This window comes from Elephantulus edwardii, unplaced genomic scaffold (genome assembly GCF_000299155.1).
Source record: "Elephantulus edwardii isolate Elephantulus edwardi_28Jun2011 unplaced genomic scaffold, EleEdw1.0 scaffold00093, whole genome shotgun sequence".
Taxonomy (NCBI): Eukaryota; Metazoa; Chordata; class Mammalia; order Macroscelidea; family Macroscelididae; genus Elephantulus; species Elephantulus edwardii.
In genome coordinates this window covers 10,794,731-10,818,284 of record NW_006399843.1, presented here as the reverse complement: position 1 = coordinate 10,818,284, position 23,554 = coordinate 10,794,731, and the positions used below count along the sequence as shown (strand labels likewise).

At 45.9% G+C, this 23,554-nt stretch overlaps 1 protein-coding gene across 4 annotated transcripts in view; it reads left to right on the top strand.

Moving 5' to 3' along the window:
* The window catches only part of BACE1 (beta-site APP-cleaving enzyme 1), a 36,065-nt gene extending 12,511 nt beyond the window's left edge, over positions 1 to 23,554 (top strand). The window contains exons 2-9 of one of the 4 annotated variants that reach the window (XM_006890816.1): positions 16,927 to 17,015; positions 18,436 to 18,652; positions 19,117 to 19,254; positions 19,877 to 20,011; positions 21,037 to 21,138; positions 21,626 to 21,775; positions 22,027 to 22,198; positions 22,782 to 23,554. In XM_006890816.1, coding sequence (XP_006890878.1) covers positions 16,927 to 17,015; positions 18,436 to 18,652; positions 19,117 to 19,254; positions 19,877 to 20,011; positions 21,037 to 21,138; positions 21,626 to 21,775; positions 22,027 to 22,198; positions 22,782 to 23,023 — 1,245 coding nt within the window. In that variant the 3' untranslated portion in view covers positions 23,024 to 23,554. The remainder of the gene's footprint in view (positions 1 to 16,926; positions 17,016 to 18,435; positions 18,653 to 19,116; positions 19,255 to 19,876; positions 20,012 to 21,036; positions 21,139 to 21,625; positions 21,776 to 22,026; positions 22,199 to 22,781) is intronic. The other 3 variants (XM_006890819.1, XM_006890818.1, XM_006890817.1) reach the window with 3 other exon arrangements.

Sequence of the window (23,554 nt, the reverse complement as noted above, 5' to 3'; positions counted from 1 at the left end):
GAGATGGGTAAGTGGTCCCAGGAGGTAGGCTTGTACCCAGGGACTGAAAGTGAAATGGAAGGCTGAGGATATGCCTGGTGAAAACAGTTCATTTGTGTAGGGGTCAGTTGACTAGTTCAAGGCAGGAGAACCCTGGCCAGGACTCAGGTGCTACACTCAGATTTGAAGCAGGAGCTGTGTACTCCCCCAGCCCTCAGTTAGTCCCAGCTGCTGACAGCAGACTCCCTGTGCCCTTCCTCGTCCTTTTCTTAGCCTTGAGCAAGCTCAGGTCTGGGGATGTCTGTCCACGTGGAAAAGCAGATGGTGCTGACTCAGAAGAGTCTGGGAACAAAGATCCCTGGAGTCCCTACAACTGATCTGAGAGCCAGAGGACCTTGAGTGGACATTTAGCCAATGTACGTAGGTATGGCAGGTATCAGCTGCAACTGGACAGTGCCCATGTACAATAATGGGATTAAAGTCACCTTTGCCAGGGCCCTGGGGTTGAACATTAATAGCAGGGGTTTATTGGGTACAGGAAACTGCAGGAAATCAGGCAATGCTGTCAGTTTTAAAAAAAATCATGGACTACCTTCTCAAGGCAGGTTTATGTTGGACATGGGGTTACCAGGAGTAGCAGTTGATTCAGTGCCACTAAAAACAACTCAAGGCAAGATAATAAGTGGCTAATGACACAAATATGGTGCCTACTCTTGTGATGTTTATATCTGACAGACTTTAAATAAATGATGAGTATCACAGAAAGAAGCACAGATGCTGTTGACGACTCACAAGAAGAGAGTTTAACCTTAGCCAGGGGCATCAAGGCAAGACCTTTGGGGAGGATGGAAATATGTTTAAACTTTAAAAGAGATGTCACTTAAAAGCTGAATAGAAGTTGGACAAAATGAAGGGAGAACATTGCAGACAGGAAATGGTACTTACAGAGGTTCAGAGGTGAGAGATTTATTGAAGGAGAAAAGTGACAAGAGAGGTTTGATGGCCTCCTTATTATCTACAAAGCCAAGGGTCCCAGAATTTAATCCAGATACTTTGTATCAGCTGTCTATTGTTATGTAACAATAGCTGTTTAATTCAGATACTTTATACAAGTTACCTGTCGCTGTGTAACAAATTTGTATTCCTAAACATTGAGGCTTAAACCAAGAATCATTATCTTTCTCAAGAATCCATAAATTGGCTTGCAGTACTTCCGCAGGTCTTATCTGGGCTCATACGGAACCAAGCAGAACTTGCATGCCCGCTCTAAATTTTTCATCATCGGAGAGGCAAGACTGAGTTGCTTCACTGAGGATTTCAGGGCTGCAGTCCAGAGTGTACAACTTTTCTTAAAACCTTTCCATCCCTCAAGTTTCCTGCTATACCATTGGTCCAAGCAAGTCAGAGGACTCAGCACAGAGTCAGTGCTGGATGGAGTCACACAACAGAATGGATACAAGGAAGTGAGATGCATTCATGTAACAACTGGTCAGGGAGAGGTAGATGAATAATTTCTTTTGATTTGAATGATCAGCACAGAGCTGACTCCTGTGAGCTCATGTTAAAGATCAGCTAAATGTCCAGCTTTCTTCAAACTGCAAAACTAACATCTCTGATATTAATGACTCCTCCCATCAGTGCTCTCTCCCCATCTGGTTCTGTAATTTGCTGTAATAGCTCACAGAACTCACAAATTGTTGAGGAAATGGCTCACAGGGTGGTTTGGGGCAGAATATTAAATGATCCAGGAAATATTAAAAGAAGATGGAAAGAGTCTATAGAGTCATTATACCAAAAGGAATTGGCAGATACAGAAGAATTTCGTGAAACAACGTATGAGCAAGAAGAGCCTGTGATGATTAAGTTCAAGCTTCTAGGAAAGGATTGGCATAAAACAAGTCCGTGGGAATTGATGACATACCAGTTGACATATTTCAACAAACAGATGCTGCCCTGGATGTGCTCACCAAGTGGTGCCAAGAAATCTGGAGGACAACCACCTGGCCAAATGATTAGAAGAGATCTATATTTGTTTCCATTTCAAAGATAGGTGACTCGACAGAGTGTGGAAATTATCAAACACTATCATTCATATCACATGCAAGCAAGAGTCTGCTAAAAATTATCCGAAAACAACTGAAACAGCACATCGACAGCTGCAAAATGCAGGCTGGGTTTAGAAGAGGCCATGGTACTAGGGATATTATAACTAATGTTAGATGGATGTTAGCTGAAAGCAGGGAGTACCAAAGGAATGTCGATCTGTGTTTCATTGACTCTGCAAAGGCATTTAACTGTGTGGATTACAAAAAATTGTGGCTAACTCTGAGAAATATGGGAATCCCAGAACACTGGATCATGCTTATGTGAAACTTATATGTGGACCAGGAGGCAGTCGTCAGAACAGAGCAAGGAAACACTGCATGGTTCAAAATTGGGAAAGGTGTATGCCACATATATGTCCTATCTCCATACCTTTCAATCTATATGCAGAACAGATTATTCAGGAGACTGGGCTCTATGAGGAGACGTGTGGTATCAGGGTTGGAGGAAGACTCATCGACAATCTGTGTTATGCAGATGGCACAACTCTTACTGAAACTGAGGAGAACCTGAAATGCTTGCTGCAGAAGGTCAAGGACTGCAGCCTTCAATACAGATTAAAGCTTAACATCAAGAAAACAAAGATTCTCACTACTGGGCCAATTGAGAGCATTATAACAGATGGTGAAGAGATTGAGATTGTTAACAGTTTTAGTTTGCTTGGCTCCACAATCAACACAGCCAGGCAATTAAAAGATTAATTGCATTGGGAAAGTCTGCTGTCAGAGACCTTTCCAAAGTACTGAAGAACAACCATGTCAGTCTGGAGACTAAGGTGCACCTGATCCAGGCCATAGTCTTTGCAGTTACTTGCTATGCATCAGAGAGCTAGACAATGAATGACTAGGGATGATAGAAGGAGAATTGATGCCTTTGAGCTGTGGTGCTGGAGAAGAGTATTGAATATACTATGGACTGTTAGGAGAACAAACAAGTTCATCCTAGAGAGGGTAAAGCCAGGCTGCTCCTTGGAGGCAAGAATTCTGAAACTATGTCTGACATACTTTGGGCATCTTGCAAGGAAGGAGTGGTTCCTGGAGATGGGACATCATGTTTGGGAGGATGGAGGGGTATTGGGAGGGTGGAAGGACAGCACAGGAGAGGAAGACCCTGATGAGATGGATTGATTCAATGACTAGGATAATGGGGATAGGTTTATCGGAGACAATAAAACTGGCTCAGGATAGAGCAGTGTGTAGGCCTATTGTACATAGGGTCATTATGAGTTGCAAGTGATTCGACTGTACATACATAACAACAGGTGCCTTCAAGTCAACTCCCACTCACACTGTGACCTTATGCACAATAGCCAGAAACCTCGCCAGATCCTACGCTGTCCTCACAATCTCTGTTCTTAAGCCCATTGTTGCAGTCACTGCCTCAGTCCATCTCATTGAGGGTCTTCCACTCCTTTTCTGACCCTTTACTTGCTCAAGCATGATGTCTTCTCCAAGGACTGGCCCCTCCTGACAGACAACACACCTAAAGTATATAAGACAAAGTCTCACAATCTTTACTTCTAAGGATCTCTCTAGCCACACAGATTATCCGAGAGGCTGGGCTCTATGAAGAGAATTGTGGCATCAGGATTGGTGGAAGATCTATTAACAATCTGCGTTATGCAGATGACACAATCCTGCTTGCTGAAAATGAGGAGGACCTCATGCACTTGCTGCGAAGGGTTAAGGACTGCAGCCTTCAGTATGGGCTGAGGCTCAATGTCAAGAAGACAAAGATTCTCATCACTGGACCAATTGGCAGTGTCAGGATGGATGGCGAAAAGATTGACATTGTCCACAGCTTCAGTTTGCTCGGCTCCACAGTCAACACTCTTGGCACCAGCAGTCAGGAAATCAAAAAGCGTATTGCAATGGGAAAGTCTGCTGTTAGGGACCTCTCTAAAGTACTCAGGAGCAACAGTGTCTCTCTGGAGACTAAGATGCGCCTGATACAGGCCATGGTCTTTGCAGTCGCTTGTTATGCATCAGAGAGTTGGACAATGACTAGGGAGGACAGAAGGAGAGTGGATGCTTTTGAGCTGTGGTGCTGGAGAAGAGTACTGAATGTACCGTGGACTACCAGGAAAACAAACAGATTCATCTTGGAGAGGATTAAACCAAACTACTCCTTGGAGGCAAGGATTCTGGGGCTTCGTCTGACATACTTTGGACATGTTGCCAGGAGGGACGGGTCCTTGGAGAGGGACATCATGCTTGGGAGGGTGGAGGGACAGCACAGGAGGGGAAGACCCTCTATGAGATGGATTGATTCGGTGACTAGGGTAATCGGGATGGGTGTGTCAGAGGCAGTGCGGTTGGCGCAGGATAGAGCAGGGTTTAGGGCTGTTGTGCATAGGGTCGCTATGAGTCGGAAACGACTCGACGGCACATAACAACAACAACAACAGGTATTAAAAAAGGAATGTATTTATTGAGGACAAGAGGATGAAAACAGCTTAAAAACCAGAAGTGTCCGTGGCATTTCCCTGACTTTTTCTTTCTCAGCTTGTCAAATGGGGGTCTGATATTATTTGTACATATTCCAAGGGTCCCAATCTGCTCATTCATGAAATCCTTGAACAGGGTGAAGTTGTGGGGCAGATTCCTTAAGCCATTCTAGGATCACTGTGGACAGGGTGGGAGTGTTGTCAGAATGCTACCTACTTAGTCTGCTTCCGCCCCTACTGCTTCATACGTCCGAGAGAATAGTCACTGCATGGGGTGGTCAGTCCAGCAATCAGTGAAAGGAAGCTTGGAAACCCCACTTTGCCATATTGGCAAAATCCTTCATGATATTGCCCACAGCTAGAGGGTCTTCTTGGTTTTCCAAATGTCCAAGGGACTCCTTTTCCATGAGTACTCTAGGGTCTTCCTTGTAGGTATCATTTATCTTCAGCAAATTTGTAAAACGTGAACATCATAGTTTCCATGACATCAGATTAGGGAAACACGGGCATCATCATTCCCAGGACATGTTCCATTTGAGATGGCATTTTGGCGCGGTCTTAGTGGGAGGCATGGCGTGAGTGGCATGGTGCCAGTGGGACACAGACTCTGGCTACACTTCTTACAAGAAGGATTTGTTTGTCTCTTGGCAGCCACAGATGGCCAAAAGAACAAACAAATATGTCTTGGACAAGGTGCAGCCAGAGAATTCCTTGGAGGCAAAGATGATAAAGATTTGTCTTACATAATTTGGACATGTAGCTAGAAGAGGCTATTTCATGGGAAAAGGACATCATACTTGGAAAAGTGGAGAGGAGGGGAAAGAGAGGAAAACCCTCAACCACATGGAATGACACAGTGTCTTCAGCAATGGGCTCGAGTGTGTCAGAGAAGAGGAGGATGGCACACGATAGGACAGGGTTCAGTTCTGTTATTCATTGAGATGCTATTGGTTGTAATCAACTTGATGCCCCCTAACAACAAACAACAACTTAGCAGCTAGTTGTGGTTGTTGTGCTCCATAGAGTCAGAACCAACTCATAGCAGACCCTCCAGCGGGTTTTCAGGGACAGTAAAATCGCATAAGAGGAGATTGCCTCACCTTCTCCTGCAGAGCAAGCTGGTGAATTCAGACCCTGTATCTTTGCGATTGCAGTGCAGCTTCTTACCGCTAGGCCCCCAGAGCTCCCTTGGAAGCCATGGTATACTTCATATTCTTTGCAAGTGCCACAATTCAAAGGCATCCATTCTTTTTCTTCAGTATTTCTTATTCATTGTCTAGGAAGCAATTGAAAATACTATGACGTAGGTCATATACACTTCAGTCTTTAACATTCTTGCTCATTAGCACTTTGAAGAGGCCCTTAACAGAAGATTTGCCCAAAACAGCACGTGTTTGGGTTTCTCAGTTGCTGCTTCCATTGAGTATTGATTGTGGATTTAAGTAAAATATACTAGTTGACAATTGAAATATTTTCTCTGTTTATAATGACATTGCTTGTTGGTCCAGTTGTAAGGATTTTTGTTTTCTTTCTGTTGTGAGATAATCCATAAGTTAAAGCTATAGTCTTTGATCTTATTTGGTAAGTGTGCCAAGTTTTTGTCATTTTCAGCAAAGATATACCTTGTACATAATATAGGTTGCTGATTAAATCTTCCTCCAATGCTAATTCCACTTCTTCATATAGTCCAACTTCTTGGATTATAGCTCAGTACATATATTGAAAATGTGAAAGGATACAATCTCGATGCATATTTTTCTTAATTTTAAACCATACAGTACCTACCCCATTGTTCTTTTTTTAACTGCCTTTTTTTTGTCTAGATGTGGGTTTCTTATGAACACAAGTGGGTCTTCTCTAAGAAGAATTCTCATTCTTCTCAATGTAATCCATAGTTTTCTATGATCCATACAATCAAATATCTTTACATAGGGTGTTAATTGTGGATCCAAGTAAAATGACATTCTTGACAGTTTCAGTCTCTTCTCTATCTATCACTATTGGTCCAGTGGTAAGAATCTTTGTTTTCTTGACATTGAGATGCAATCCATATTGAAGGCTTTGATCTTGAACTGTATTCTTTAATCTTCTACAGCAAATGCTTGAAGTCCTTCTCACCTTCAGCAAGCAAAGTTGTAAGGTGTGCATAACAATGAATCTCTCTCCGATTCTGATACCAAACTCTTCTTCATATATGAGTTCAGCTTCTCTAATAAATTTGCTCAGCATACAGATTGAATAGGTTTGGAGAGAGAATATAACTCTGACATACTTCCTTCTTAATTTTAAATTATGTAGTGTACCCTTTCTCTGTTCAACTCCTGGTCCAGGTATAAGTTTCGCATCAGCACAATTAAATGCTCTAGGATTCCCATTCTTCTGAATGTTAGTCACAACTTGTTATGATCCACACAGTCAAAAGCCTTTGTATAATCAACAAAACAGATATTCTTCTGGTATTTATGTTGACCCAGAATGCATCTGATATCAGCAGTGAAATCCCTAGTGCCACAACCTCTTCTAAATCCTGCTTAAACTTCTGACAGTGCCAGTCTATGTACTATTCGAGCCATTTTTGAGTGATCTTCAGCAGTATTTTGCTTGCATGTGATAGTAGTGATATTGTTCAATAGTTTCCACACTCTGTTGAATCACCTTTCTTGGGAATGGCAACAAGTATGGACCATGTCCAGTCCATTGGCCAGACAGCTGACCTCCAAATTTCCTAGCATAGACTGGTGAGCACATCCAGGGCTGCATCTTTTAATTGAAACAAGTCAATTGTTATCCCATCTATTCCTGGGACCTTGTTGTTTGCCAATGCCTTCAATGAAGCTTCAGCTTCCTCCTTCATTACCATTGGCTCCTGCTCATGTGCTCAAATTTTTCTATTTCAGTCAGTTCTATTTAGTACAGTAATTCTGCATATTCCCTCCTTCTTCTTTTGATGTTTTCTAGGTCATTCAATATTTTGCCCATAGCATCTTTCAGTATTGTGACTCAAGGCTTAAATTTGGTTTTCCATTCTCTCAGCTTGAGAAATACAGAGCAAGTTCTTTCCTTTTTATTCTCAATTCCAGCTCTCTACACATTCTATTCTAATACTTGCTTTGTTGTCTTAAGCAGCTGTTCAGCTCTTTTATTTTGGCATATTTTCCCTTTGTTTTGGCTTCTCAATACTCTAATGCATTTTTCAGAGTCTCTTCTGATGTCCATTTTGGTTCTTTCTTTCTCCTCTGTGTTTATAATGACCTTTTGCTTTCTTCATGGATGACATCCTTTATATCATACCATAATTCATCTGGTCTTTGATCACTGGTGTTTAATTCTTCAAAAGTGATCTTAAGAGGATCTTGAAATTCAGATGGAATAGATTCAAGATCAAATCTTAGTTTTCATGGACTTATTTTCATTTTCTTCAGCCTCAGTTTGAACGTGAACATGAGTAATTGATAGTCTGACGCACAGTCTGCCCTGGTCTAGTTTTGACAGCTGATAGTGAGCTTCTCCAACAGTGCCTTCCACAGATGTACTCTACCTGATTCCTGTGCAGCCCATCAGGTGAGGTCCATGTGTAAAGTTGCCATTTGTGTCTTTTTAAAAAGGTTTTGTAATGAATAAATCAATGAAAATACAAAATATGATCACTCTATTTACAGCTTCATTTCTATCATCAAGCCCATATTTCCAACTACTATTCCTTCTTTGCCCTTGGGCCTGCGGCCCTCGGGCCAGGTTCAGATTGTTTTGCTGTCAAACATTCTTCTAGGTGGTATAGCACTGGTCTGTGCATTGCTGTACAGAGGTAACTTGTGGTTGCTGTGATGCTGAACACTGTGACACTTATGTGCAAAAGGGGGTAATGGTTACCCATGGTGGACAGTGTTTGCTGGAGCTTCCCGAGTAAAGCAAGCCTGGAAGCAGGAGTGGCATCCACTTCTGAACTGGCTTGCCTCTGGAAACTCTATGTACGAACAGTGCTCAGGCCTTTCATTCACAGGGTCACTATGAGTTGTCTATGATTGGACGGCACCTAAGAACAATTCTTTCTTCACTGTTTCCAACTTTAGCATTCCAGTAACCAATCATCATTAATGCATCTTGATTGCATGTTCAAACAATTGTGGACTGCAAAATTTGGTAAAAATTTTTAATTTCTTCCACTTTGGCTCTAGATGTAGAAGCGCATATTTGCATAATAGTGATATTAATGGGTCTTGCTTGTATCTGTAAAGATAATATCCTATCACAACATTGTACTTCAGGATAGAACTTGAAATTGACTCTTTTGCTATGAATGCAACACCATTCTTCTTCTGTTTTTCATTCCCAGCACAGTATGTTATTGTTATGTGCCATTGAGTCACCTGTGACTTATAGAGACTCTTTGTACTTTGGCTCTGAGCCCTGTCCTATCCTGAGCCATTTTCATTGTCCCAGACAGACCAAATCCCATTTCTCCAGTCCCCGAGTCAATCAATCTCATCCTGGGTGTTGCTTCCCTATGCTATCTCTCCACCCTCCCAAGTGTAATGTCTTTCTCCAAATATCAATCCCTCCTGGCAACATGCCCAAATTATGTGAGATGGAGCTTCAAATTCCTTTCCTCCAGAGAGCAAGTTGGTTTGATCCTCTCCAGAACAGACCTGTTTGTTTTCTTGGCAGTCCATGATATGTTCAGTACTCTTCTCCAGCACCACAACTCAAAGGTATCAATTCTTCTTGTTTCATCTTTGGTCATCGTCCAGCTCTCAGATGAATAGCAAGTTAATTGCAAAGACCAGGGCCTGGATCCGGTGCACCTTAGTCTCTGACAATTCCCAGATCTGTGGACTTGGCAACAGGCTAAAAACTTCTCATGACTAATGTATTTACAAGGGCTGACAAACCCAAATTATCAAGTTAGATGGAATTGTCGAGTCAGGTGGTAGGTGCCTGGCTCAAGAGCCAGAGATCAGATGACGATAAGCATCAAGGAAGCTCTCCTTACTTAAGCAAGGAAGTACAGCAGTGTGACTTGAATATGACTAAAGGTGGTGACTGGGGTGAGAATGGTAACTTGAGTCGTACCCTCTAGAAGGCAGAGATTCAAGATACATCCCACCCTACGCCTGTCTTGTTTGCATAATGGCTAACTCAGTGTCAGCGAAACAGTAACCATCAGCATGCTGTTAGTTGTCAGTCAGTTCCCACACATACGAAGAATACATCCCTATGTACAATAGGTGAAGCACTGCCTTAGTCCTGCGCTGTCTTCACAATTGTCACTGTGCTTGGGTCCATTATTGAAGCCACTGCATCAGCCCACCTTGATGATCTTCCTGCCTACTGCTCCTTTTTCTTTATTTTACTTAAAAAATATTATATTGGTTTACATACAAAAGTCATATATATTGTTTTGTTTATATACATTGTGTTTCATGTGAAATTCCTCCATTCCCACTGTGTTTCACATTATCATTCCTATACATTGTTTTATAAAATTAATCACCAAATTAATCACTGACTCTTCTTAACTGAGCATGATGCCCTCTTTCAGGGCCTGGACCCCCTTGGTAACAACACAAAGTATGTAAGATGGAGTCTCTTATCCTTGCTTCCAAGGAGTATTTCTGACTGTACTTCTGCTGAGACATGTTTTTCTGGGAGTCCATAGGATATTTAGTATACTGTGCCAAAGTCGTAATTCAAAGGTATCAATTCTTTCATCTTTCTTACTCATTACCCAGCTTTTGTATGCATATAGGGCAATTGAAAATACCTTGGCTTGAATCAGGGGCATCTTTAACCTCAAGGTAACATCTCTGCTTCTTAACCCTTTAGAGAGATTTTTACAGCAGGTTTGTCTGGGGTACTATTTCATATGATTTCTTGACTGCTACTTCCATTGGCGTTGATTATGGACCCAAGTAAAATGATGGCTTTGACAACTCTAATCTTTTCTCTGTTTATCATGATGTTGCTTATTGGTCTAGTTGTGAAGAATTTTTTACTACTTTGTGCTGAAGTGTCATCCATATCATAGGCTGGCCCCTTTAATCTTGATCAGTAAGTGCTTCAAGAATTCTTCACTTTCATCTGCATGTTGTATGTTGCTAATGAGTCTTCTTCTAATATTAGTGCCACAGACTTCATATAACCCAGCTCCAATTATTTGATCAGGGCTTGGCAATAAGTTTGGTTTTGGGGTGGGGTTTTTTTTGTTTGTTTTGTTTTTCTTTTTCATGAATGGAAAAGGGAAAAGACCTAATTGACTTTCTCTCACTTACTCTTTTTTTTTAGTGATTAATTTCTGTAAAATGATACAACCCTGACACCCTCCTTTCCTGATTTTAAACCACATGATTTTCCAATTACAGATTGTGAAAACTACTCCATTTTAGCACACTCATGCCTGGAATACTGCTCTTTAGTCGTTCCACTGCCTTTTACACACCTTCTAATTTTTCTAGATTCACGTTTTGTCTATTCCATGTTGTAGTTATTCATGGGTGTTCACAACTGTTCCCAGTTTGGGTAGTGCTGTATCAGCGGACACAGGTCCTGCTCTATCCCCATCACCAGGGCCAGCTCTACCTTGACGAGGTAGCTTTTCCTCGCTTGTGTCTTGAATGGCTTCCAACCCAAGGAGTCATCTTCTGGCACTATGTCAGACAACAACCTGCCGCTAGTCACAGGGTTTCCACTGGTCTCTCTTTTCCCCAGAAGACTGCCACACCCTTCCCCTTCGTCCACCTTGGTCTGGAAGCTGTCCTGGAACTTGTTCACCATGGGTGACCCTGGTGATTTTTGAAATATCAACAACATAGCTTCCAGCATCACTGCAACATGTAAACCACTACAGTAAGACAATCTAGTTGAAGAGATGTCGTTATTCAGATCATGAATAACTCATTCATTGGTGAGAGGCACAAAGACTGACTAGAAAAGCTACATCCCATACATAATCCACTATAGCACAGGAGGCGAGACCGACTTGGGGAAGCTAGTCAGAATGAATGGGTCCTTCTTTGAGCTTCGGATAGAGTTGCTAGCTCATACTTGGCCTCAGTTTCCTCTTCTGTGAAATGGAAGAAAGACTAATCTCAGTTTTGTCCAGAAAGTTCATTGTAAAAGAATGAGTAGACCCTTCTCCATTAACGGTGAGGCCAGTGCAGAGAATGGACATGGCCTTTAGACACCTCCCCAACCAAAGCCATTGCCACTCTGCCCCTTCAGAATCATCGAGCGCTCCAGTGTTTGAAGGTAGACAGGTCCCTATGATGTTTCATGGCAGTGTTCTTATGGAAAAGGATTGCCAGGTCTGTGTTAAATGTGCCACTGGGTGGATCTCAGCCACCAGCCTCTTGGTTAATTGTCAAATGCAAAGCATTTACACCAGTAAGGGGCTTCAGAATCCTCTAGAAGTTTATAAGAGTGCTAAGACATTGGGATGGAATACCAAGAAAGGTCACGGGTTCTTAATAACTAGAGATGTGTCAGAACTGGAAAGAGCCCCCATCGTGTGAGGCATCAAGAATAGCCATGACTTCCAAAGACTCTTGTCCTCCACAATCTGGGATGTCCCTGGTGAGAGAGAGCTGGGACCAAGACAGATGTGCTGTGAGGACAAAGGGCTCAGCCCAAGTTCACCAGCTCCACAGCTCGCTCATCATCCAAGAGCTGCTCCTGTAAGCCGTGGGGAGAGAACCCTGAGCAGGTGTGCCTGTCCCTCGGGGGCTTGTTAGCACTTCTCCTCAGAGGCAGCCAGGGAGACATTTGTTTGTTAAGTGATTGGCAGTGACCTAGCCATGACCTCAGTCTGCAGCCCTCTGGGCAGCTATAGTCAATAGCTAAGGGGACTCTTGGGTCACCTGGCCAACGAGGGATAGAAGAAGAAAGATGGCTTTCAGTAGTGCAGGCTGCATGGAGACGTGCATAGTAGAATCCAATGTCAAATTAGGGGGCCTGAGAGGGCCGCTCCTATGGGCTAGAAACGGGTGTCTTCTGTCACCTGCTATTTTTTTTAAGAAAAGGAAAGCATATTAGGGGTTTTATTCCTTTTCATTCATTCAAAAAATACTTATTGCATGCACTGTGACATTCACTGTGGGGGTTTATTTTTAAAAAGAAGAAAAAAAGACAGACATTCCTCTCTGAGAGTTCACAGGCCAAGTAGGAGAGAAGTCTGTAAAAGTGCAAGTAGCAAGGAAGGTCGTATGAGCAGAACGAATGGCACATGTTGCAACAGCCTTTGGAAGGAGGCACCATGGCTGGTTTGAGGAGCTGAGCTGAGGCCAGCATAGCTAGTGGGCTTTGGCTGGATCTATTAGCAGAGCGGAACCATGAAGGGCCTTGTTGGAAGACCAGGCTGGATGGGGGCAGATGACAGCACGCCAGCTTTGCACATAGGATACTTGGAGCTCAAAGGGAAGGATGTCTCAGAGATGGATGCTTAGGCCACAGCCTACCTGTGAGTTTGTGACAGTGGCAGCCTCTGGTATTGGGAGCTATGCTGGTATTTAGAGCAACAGCAGAGTTACCCATGATAGACAGGCTTCAGCTTACAGAAGGGACTTCAGCAGAGCTTACAGACTGAGACGAACTAGGAAGGAAGGTCTGGCTGTCTGTATCTAAAACTCAGCCGATGCAAACTACAGATCACAACACAATGCTGTCCAGTATAGTGCCGGAAAATGAGGCCCCCTGCCCCCAGGACATTTGTTGTTGTGTATTGTTAGAACCAATGCATAGCTGACCCTCCAGCAGTCTCTCAGAGGCTGTGAATACACAACAGGAGAGTGCCCATTCTTCTCCCGCAGAGCAGCTAGTGGATTCCAACCATGTGCCTTTGGGTCAGCAGCACAACTCCTTATTACAAGGCCAAGGTCCTCAAAATATACAGTGGTCACAACCATGGCCTGGAGCATAGCAACTAGTGTAAAGATTAGCACCTTGTTGTCAGGTGCTCTCGAGTCACCTCAACTCATAGCAACATAAACAGATCTGAACTGTGTGGTATCCTGTGCTGGCCTCATGTTCTCCAACCTGCTCCAGTCTGTGGTTGGCCTCACAGCCTCCAACCCGCTCAGATCTGTGGCTGCAGTCACTGTCACAGGACTGGTCAATGCTTTGTCTGGTTGTACCTGAGTTTGCTATGAGTTGAGGCTCTTCAGTGAAAACCAGCAACAACATAAGCTCAGGTGTTATCGGGATGTATGTGGTCCATGCAGGCACAGAGTGGGGGAGAGTGCTTTGGGTACATCAGGGGCGCAGAAGAAGGCCACGTCCACACCTTGAGAAGTCCACCTGCAAAGCCACCAGAGAGGATCTGGTCAGCGAGGGAAGCACACGGGGTGGTGACATAGGAAGGGGTTTCAGGGCAGGAGAGGTCACAAGCACTGATGTGCCTGGGAAGTCAAGCAGGGTGAGGGCTCACTTGGAAATTGTCTTTGGTGACATAAAATCATTGGTAACTGTAGTAAGGGGTATTTCATAGTGGAAGGACGAGGCGGAACCCAGTTTTAGGACAGGCTGAGGAGTGAGTGGGATGTAAGAAATGAAGGCAGCTTGGCAGGGAACTTTGGTTGTGAAGGGGGAGGAGTGAGCACCTCTCTACAAGCTGAGGGTAGCTGAGGCTAATGGGAGATTGAGGGAGATGCTGGTTTTGCTTTTGAAGAAGACACTCTCAAGCATCTGTCAATGCCAAGAGGGGAACATCCAGACTGGAAGGACAGGTGGTGTGGTTGAATCTACTTGAAGGGAAAGGGTATCATTAACAAGGTTAATAGGATGGGGGGATAGACCCCACAGGTTAGGTGAGAGTTTATACCTGTGTCAGGAGGAAGCCGAGAGGAATGATGGACTGGTGCAGCCAGAGGCATTGCAGTGACTGGTTATGGAAGTCCCACCTCATGACTTCCGATTTCTCTCTTAAATAAGCAGAGCATTGTCTTCTGAGGTTTTGGATTGTAGTAGCTTAGTAGTGAGGAGCTGTGCTGCCAACCCAGGGGCACACAGTTCAAACCCACCAGACCAGCTGCTTCACCGGAGGAAGATAGGCCATCTCCTCCCATGGGATTACTGCCTCGGAAAACCCACTGTGTAGTTAGCTATGGGTTGTTCTAACGTGATGGTAGCTAACAAGAGCAATGCTTTCACCATTTGGCTCCTGCTTCAGGGCTGCCCTGAACTACTTCAGAATAAATGCAGTGACTCAGTTCATTTTGCGTAGGGCCCCTCCCCTCAGGAGAAGCAAGAAGGAGAGAGGGGGCCGGAGGCTGTCCAGTCCAGATACCCTGTATAGAAAAGGGTTTGGATTAGAATTGTGGGGGGAACAGTGCTGGAAACAACTTCTCTTAGAAGTAGAGTCAAAACTGCAAAGGGCAGACAACATGATGCTTGTTCAAGAAGGCATCTCCACTGTTTCCTTTTTTTTTTTTGTGGAGGGGCATCCAGTGGGAGGCAGAAAGCAGTGGTGGCCAGAATCCTTGCTATGGAGGGTGGTGTAAGGGGAATGGAAGTGGAAGGACCATTGCTTCATGGGCTAGGCTGCCTTTCGGGTGGAGTGGGAAGACTTCTTTTAGATGAAGAGAAAAGGTGGGACTGAAAAGGCAACTAGAGCTGAGAGAACCACCCAACCCTGCAGGAAAGGAGAGAGGAAGTTGGTTCCTGGAAGCGCCGGGACAGAGGAGCCCCAGGTTCAAGCTGCATGTCTTCCTAGAGCACATGCATTCCCCACACAGGCCACAGGGACCAGTGCTGTGGAAGAGATCCTCCTTCTTTGGGGCCCAGTGCTAGCAAAGATTCTGTAACTAACTACCGGGACAGGCCAGAGCTGGGAGCTGGACGTGAAGAAGCTGGGGAGGGGACCTTAGATCATAGGTGGGTGGAGGAACCTTCTTTTTAATCATTAACCTACTCGATTGAAATCTGAACTGCTGAGCCTCCCAGCTCTATTGATTTTCTCTGAAAGCACAGCATCTGGAGCTGGGAGCTCAGCCACCAGAGAGGGAGCAGAGGGTAGAAGGGGGGAGGGAAGGGTGGAAAATGGGAAGCAAGCCAGGAGCAGGGGGCTGGGAAGATAGTGGAGAGGAGTATTTGAAGACTTGGGGAGGGGCATCCTGGGGAGGGGGATGCAGCCGTCAAAGCCACAGAGGCACCACCGAGACCCCAAAGGAGCCATGGAAAGTCTGGCAGGAAACTGAAGACCTGCTCAAGGGCAGCGCGTGAACTGAAACTCCAGACAGCTCTCACTGCACTGAAGAAAGCGAACCCAGAAATGAAGGACCTGAAGATCAAGGCATGCCCAAAGGCACACAGTTCAAACCCACCAGCTGCTCCACAGGAGAAGACTGGGAGATCTCGTGCGGTTTTCTGCTTCTGAAAACCCTCTGGAGGGTCAGTTATGACTCGGTTCCAACTCAACCACACACAACAATAACAACAAGATTAAGGATAGGGCGCAGGGTCACTATGAGTTATAGTCAACTCAACAGCAAATGTAAAGCAGGTCAGGGAGAAGCGGAGGGTGTGGACATGGCTAGAGGGGACTCATTTCATAGCTGCAGCACAGCTTCTTACACTAGGCCACCAGAGCTCCCTCAGTTCACAAAGGAACATTCTCCTTAAGACAGGCTTTTGCTCCTTTTTGCCTGTGAGGATATAGCTGGTATTCGACACACAGCTCAGGACTGACTGCGGGAGAGGTCAGGCCAGCAAAGGAGGAATGACAAGGCAGGGGACACCAGGAAGGAGGAGCTGCAGGGTGGGAAACACGAAGATGACACCTGCCTGTGCTCCCCCAGCCAACAACAAGGGCCCTCACTGGGTAGGTTCCCACCAGGACCTCGTATGCAGCTGTTGGCTCCCCACTACGTCTGGCAGTAGGAGTCATTCATCTGCATCATGTCGGAGACAGAAGGAGAGCCTCTGTGGGGAGCCACGTTTTGGCAAACAGGGTCAGAAATCCATGTGGGCACAGCCATGTCATCCTGGTCCCCACCGCTCCCTCACTGGTGCCAGCTCCTAGAATAGCTCTTTGCGGAGGGAGGTGAGCCAGGCTGCCTGCTGGGTGATATGCTTCCTGGGGGAGCAGGGCAGGAGGGCAGGGGAGAGCTCTGAAACAGAATCCGTCAGGTGTACAAAATGAGCAGAGAGCTAGCTGAGGGTAGAGAGGAACAGGGATGGAGACAAGATACACACACACACACACACACACAGGACTGATTCTACAGAAACGGGCGAGGCTGTGCTGCGTAGACCATATGTCCTTGGGTTCTGACTGTGGTCATGGTACTAGCAGGTGTCCAGTCCTGCACACCGAAGCTTCCCCTTGGACAGTCCAAAGGGAGAATGTGGCTGCAAGGGTGATAAAGCTGCCTGCCTGTAATGCCTTTTCTCTCCCCTTCCTCCAACAGCTCAACATCCTGGTGGACACAGGCAGCAGTAACTTTGCAGTGGGGGCTGCCCCCCACCCTTTCCTGCATCGCTACTACCAGAGACATCTGTGAGTTCTGGGGTAACCTGCCTAGGGTAGGGGGCAAACCCTTCTGGGGAATCTAGGGCTGAAAAAGGTAGAAGGAGAGGTTTAAGGAGAAACACTGGAGTCTCAGATGCTTTCCTCTCACAAGGGAAGGGGAAGGGGGAAAGAGGAGAGCGCATCTTAGGAGAGAGAAAAGGGTCAGTTGGGAGGCAGCCAGGGAGGGAGCACCGCAGTACTAAGCCAGCGCTGCTTCCTTTGGGAGGTGAAGAGGGAGAAAGGCCAGTTCATAGCTCACGGAGCAGGTTCACAGTCTGTCCCCATCTGCAGTCCCTCTGGGTGAATGGGGACTGATGAGGGGGGGAGGTGAATACCTCCCAAGCCCCTCCCTACTGTTCATGGCAATACTGAAGGCATCCTCGCTTAATGGGCTGCAATTTCCACTCCCTTCTCACCCCCAGGGCCTCACCTGGGGGCCTCTCTTACTGGCTTTGTACAGTTGAAGGTAGTAAAGAACCTCCCAGTAGCCCCACACTACTACAGCTCCTCTCTGCACCTCTCTGAGTCCCATCAGCTGGATTCCGCTTACTGGTGGAGGCAAGGGTTGAAGTTTTGAAAGTTAGTGAAGCACCTGGGAGCCCTTTAGCATAAAAGCAGGAAGATAAAGTGGCCAAGATTTCTAATGTCTGAGACCTTTCTGTGTTTGGAAACATGTGAGTCAAACCTTAAATTCCACTCTTGGACTTCTAAATAGGTACAGAAGCCACCTTACTTCTTATTCTTTTTTTGGTCCCTCCCCCCTTTCACTTCCTGATCTGAAGAAAAGCAGCTGGGAGTGAGGCATGGTTGGGATCAGTGAAAGGAGTTCATCTGAGTTCCTCTGCTCCTCACTGCCCCCCACCCCCACCCACACATCTGGCTGGTGGCAGATTAAACACAGGTAGTGAATTGCCTTTATGACCATGTTTCATGCAGGTCGTGTGTATGCAGTACCTGTCTGCTCAGCCAAGCTGCTTATGCAAATCTCTTGTGCAAGAACTTCCTGTGGAGGTTCTCCATTCCCTGCCTGGTACTTCTCTAGCACTCAAGATGGTACCACCAGGTCCCAAGGCAGCAAGAGAGTCAATAGCTCCTTTTCTCTGGGAGTATGATTGTACTGGACTGGGAAGTGGGGGAGACGCCTGGTAGCTGTCCCTTCTGCAGCAACAGGCACAATACACAAAGCCTACGCTTGTTCCTCACGGGGACTGAGCTCAAGAGCAGGGAATAAGAGCTCCCCTCATCTGTGTTGCAAGGTCACTTTACTATTCTGATCTAGGGGACTTGTTTAAGAGTTTTGTTGAACAGATTAGTCTAGGCAGCCAGTGAGATCAAGTTAGGTATTTGGAAGTTGAGTTGATGCTGAATCCTGGTATCAGTTGCACCCTCAGATGTTTCCTCTCCACAGATCCAGTACATACCGAGATCTACGGAAGGGCGTGTATGTGCCCTACACCCAGGGCAAGTGGGAAGGGGAACTGGGCACCGACCTGGTGAGCATCCCCCACGGCCCCAACGTCACCGTGCGTGCCAACATTGCTGCCATCACGGAATCAGACAAGTTCTTCATCAATGGTTCCAACTGGGAAGGCATTCTGGGGCTGGCCTATGCGGAGATTGCCAGGGTGAGAGGGACAAATTCTGACTCTACACATGCCCTCAATGCATGTGACAAGGAAAGAGTGGGGGACAAAAAGGGGAGCAACTAAAGGAAAGGAACAAATCAGTTTTAAGAAAGTTTAACAGGAAGATAGGGTCTGAATTTCATCTGTAGAGAGGGCTCTGTGGTGAGAGAAATGGAGATGGGACAGGAATTGCATATGGTTCCTATTAAGAACTTTGAGAGGCACCATAAATCAGAAACTGGTTAGGTCTGTGGGGATCAAGATCCTAGAGAGCTATACCCATCAGTACTTTGTTTACATGGCCAATGTCTCTTACTAACCCTCTCTCTACCAAGTCTCAGTACTGTAAGACAGTCTTACCCAAAGACCACCCCCCAAGTTTTTGTTTTGCCTTCCAGTTTAGGTAGGAAGCTACCCTCCCACTAGGGCCCTGTGTAAGGATTCACTCTCTCTTTCTGGCACAGCCCGATGACTCCCTGGAGCCCTTCTTTGACTCCCTGGTTAAGCAGACGCACGTTCCCAACCTCTTCTCCTTGCAGCTCTGTGGTGCTGGCTTCCCCCTCAACCAGTCAGAGGCGCTGGCCTCGGTTGGAGGGAGCATGGTGAGTGGGTCCTCAGAAGACAGGTAATATGGCAGTGGGGATCAGGCATTGGGCACCATCACATCCCCTCTGTGGCTGCAGCAGTTTGAGCCCCACTATTTACTGTCAAGAGAAAACTCTTTTATCTTGGCTATCCCCACTTTTCTCGTTTTCATTATTCCAGAAAGGATCTTAGAATCTACAATTAAGTTGTAAAGTATCAGAGATGATTCAAAGGAAATGGAAAAAAAAAAACCCAAAGAACCCCAGCACAGTCAAATTAAGATTTTCAGTCTAGTAATCAAAAGGCTGAGATATAAGGAGGCTTAGTCTTTATTAATTAGAACAACGGTGACTGGTTCTCCATCTCCAACAAGTAGAAAAAATAATTTATGACGGAAGCAAATAACCATTCATTCAACATTTATTGTATCAGGGTAGGTTTAAATATCTTTATATGAAGAGGTGTGTGATTCTCTTAAACAAAGGTCCTGGAAAGCCTTTTCCCTTGAACACACTCATGAAATACTCCATCGCTGTGGACATGATTTGACTGAAAAGAGAAAGATGAGAAAGGTGGCTGTGGAGCCTTGTCATCCTAACAGTCACCAGGCCTAGTGCTCGCTTTGCTTCTCCTCCCTAGATCATTGGAGGTATCGACCACTCTCTGTACACCGGCAGTCTCTGGTACACACCCATCCGGCGGGAGTGGTATTATGAGGTGATCATTGTGAAGGTGGAAATCAATGGACAAGACCTGAAAATGGACTGCAAGGAGGTACCACAACCAGGGGTGCCCCAAGAGGGAGGGGTGGCAGTCAAGTCCCTGGGTTATAAAAGTGGAAGAATGAAGCCACGGAGCAAGACCTTCAGAAGGGTTTGAGGTTAAGCACTTAACACAGAGACCAAGTGGCTTATGGTTTAATGAAGACAAAAACCATGGTAGGAACGAGTTCCAGTTTCTTGATTCTAGCCATTATCTTGTTTTATGAAGTTGGGTAAGTCACTTGTGAGGCCATGTGATAAGGGCTTGGGATCAGAAAGACCTGGGTTTAAGTCTAGCACTGCCGTTTATTAGCTATATACCCTTAGGCAAGTTACTAATCTGTGCTTCTGTTGTCTTTTTTACTTACCAAACAGGTAAAAACAATTTTCCCAAAGATGATAAAGATCAGAGATAATTTTTAAAGTGTCTATTCCACTGTCTGAAACACAACGGATACCTAATCAATAGTAGGGAAATCGTTTGGATTTTCCTTGCTTTCTTCTGTGTCAAATTACAATACATACAAAAGTCCTATGAAGAGTAAGAAGGGAAGCCCTGATGGCCTAGCAGTGATAAGGAGTTGCACTGTTAACCCAAAGGCACACAGTTTAAGTCCACTAGCTTACTCCACAGGAGAAAGATAGGCAGTCTCTTCCTGTGCCATTTACAGCTTCTAAAAGCCCACTGGAGGGTCAGCTATGAAGAGTTAAAAACACTCTCAAGCATTTTTAGGATTTGGAGACTGTCTTCCGATGCAGGACAGTAGGAATTAACATTTACCAAGTGCTTCTAATGTGCAAGGTGCTATTTTTAAGTGCCTTCAACACATTATTTAATCTTTACAATAATTTGAAGTAGGTATTGTAACTAATCCCACTGAAAAAAAAAACACAAAAAACAACAACAACCCAAACAAACAAAAAACAAAACAACTGAGGCATGGAGATTAGGACAACAAAGAGCTAGACCTACTTTCCAACTTAGCCAGAGCTTGCAAACAGAGCTCTGACTCTTCCAACCCTCCCTTCTCCTCCTAGTACAACTACGACAAGAGCATCGTGGACAGCGGCACCACCAACCTTCGCCTGCCCAAGAAAGTGTTTGAAGCTGCAGTAAAATCCATCAAGGCAGCCTCCTCGGTCAGTGGGGCTAAGGCTGGGGTTCAAGGGATGACACAGAGAGGGAACATCAAATTAAATCAGTGAAGTCCCATTTCTCAGCGAGAGGCAGTTACCTCCCCTCAGAGGCTGTTCTGTCCCCTCTCTAGAGCACTCCGTATGTTGGACCGCAAACTGAAAGGTCAGCTATTCCAACTGACCAGCCGCTCTGCAGGAGAAAGATCAAGATTTACAGCTTCAGAAGCCTGACAGAGTCACTCCGAGTCAAAACTGACTCGGCGGCAGCAGGCTCATCCTTTGGGGGGCCTCAGTTTATTTACTGCATTAATCTCTGGTGTACATTTTTTTTACTTCAGTCTCCTGATCTTACTGTCATCCTTGGCTTACAGTCTTTCTCCAGGTTGCTTATTCCACTGGAAGAGCAATCCAAGGGTCTAGTCAGTTATCTGGAAATGAGAGATGGTGAAAGAGGCTCTTTCCTCACTGTTAGCCTTTCTTGCCAACACAGACAGAGAAGTTCCCGGACGGTTTCTGGCTTGGGGAGCAGCTGGTGTGCTGGCAAGCAGGCACCACCCCCTGGAACATTTTCCCAGTCATCTCTCTCTACCTAATGGGGGAGGCCACCAATCAGTCCTTCCGCATCACCATCCTTCCCCAGGTATGTCCCCATCTCGGGTCAGTGTCAACCCAGGAAGACCAAAAGTAGGACATCGGGGGGTGGGGGGCAGGGGGGGAGACAGTGAGCTGCATGGCTTCCCAAAACTAGCAGTCCAAAGGATGTTGAAAAACTCAACCCCACAGAACTTAGGGGAAGAGCTCCTCAGGGCAAAACAAGTACCTAAAAGGCAGACATGGGATAAAGGATAGAATGAGGAAGACATACTTTCACCTGTGACTGCTCACTCCTAGCAATACCTGCGGCCAGTGGAAGATGTGGCCACATCCCAAGACGACTGTTACAAGTTTGCCATCTCACAGTCGTCCACGGGCACTGTTATGGGAGCAGTCATCATGGAGGGCTTCTACGTCGTCTTTGATCGGGCTCGAAAGCGGATTGGCTTTGCTGTCAGTGCCTGCCATGGTAAGAACTAGGGAAGAGGGTGTGGGGCTGGCCTAGCCCCGTTCTCCCTGTCCAGCAGTTAGGACAACTGGGGCTCTTGTCAGTTTGGGAGGCAGTAACAATTGCCTGCAGAAGTCAACATGTTACGCAAAAGCTAGTCAGTGCCTTTGTCCCAAGCTTCATGGTACGGTGATCCCTGCCTACCTGTGCTGAAAAACCAAGGCCTATGTGCCCTGGGAGCACAGACCCAAGGGCAGCAGCCTGAGCCTCTGGTGACCCTGCCAGTTGCTCTGTGACAAGGCTGAGTACTCTGAAAATGAACAGGTGGAAGAGTTTTATGTGGTCACTTCAGAATTACTGCCTTTTAGGTACCGTTTTTACTATAAAGGTATACAGGGAACGACTGCCGTTCCCAGTGACCTGGGAGGAGAGCCAACCCTCTCCATGGCATAGACTTTCTGTCCTACTCATAAACATCCCCCAGGAAGATTATACAACCTCCTCAGGTGCTACTTCCAAGGTCTCATTATCTAGAAATTCTTCCTGTTGTCTAATCCTAACTGCTGACAGTAACAGTGGTCTTTCACCTTTGCTCTTTCCCCAGTGCACGACGAGTTCAGGACAGCTGCAGTAGAAGGCCCTTTTGTCACGCCAGATATGGAAGACTGTGGCTACAACATTCCACAGACAGATGAGTCCACCCTCATGACCATAGCCTATGTTATGGCTGCCATCTGCGCCCTCTTCATGCTGCCACTGTGCCTCATGGTATGTCAGTGGCGCTGCCTCCGCTGCCTGCGCCATCAGCATGATGACTTTGCTGATGACATCTCTCTGCTGAAGTGAAGGGGTCCATGGGCAGAAGATGGACATTCAACTGGACCACATCTGGGTGGTTTGCTCTGGTCACAAGTGGGAGGCACTGCTGGCACCCGTGGCCAGGGCAGCTCAGGACCCTCATCCACCTAACAGACGCCTCTTCCTTGACAGAAAAGGAAAAGGGAAAGCCGGCGATGTGGGTTACAGGCTTTGCACCGGTGACACAGGAGAGGGGAGAAAGACGTGCTCTGGTGGTGAGAATACTCTTGGTCACTCAAACGCGAGTTGGGACATTCTGCTGCTTGAAACGTCATCCCTCAATCTTTGCCCACCATCCCTGTAGAGTTTCCAGCCCAAAGTATTCTTTTCTTAGTTCCAGGTCCTGGCATCATATCCAGGTTACCCCAGCGTGTGTCTCTGTGTATTTTGGCAGAGAAAGGGCCAATCTTGTTTCTCTGCTGGCCAAAGTCAGTAGGGGAGAACACACAGTTTGCTGTTTGCTTTAGAGTCTGCATACATAAGCATAACATTGGTGCAAGGATTGCCTCTTAAATTAAA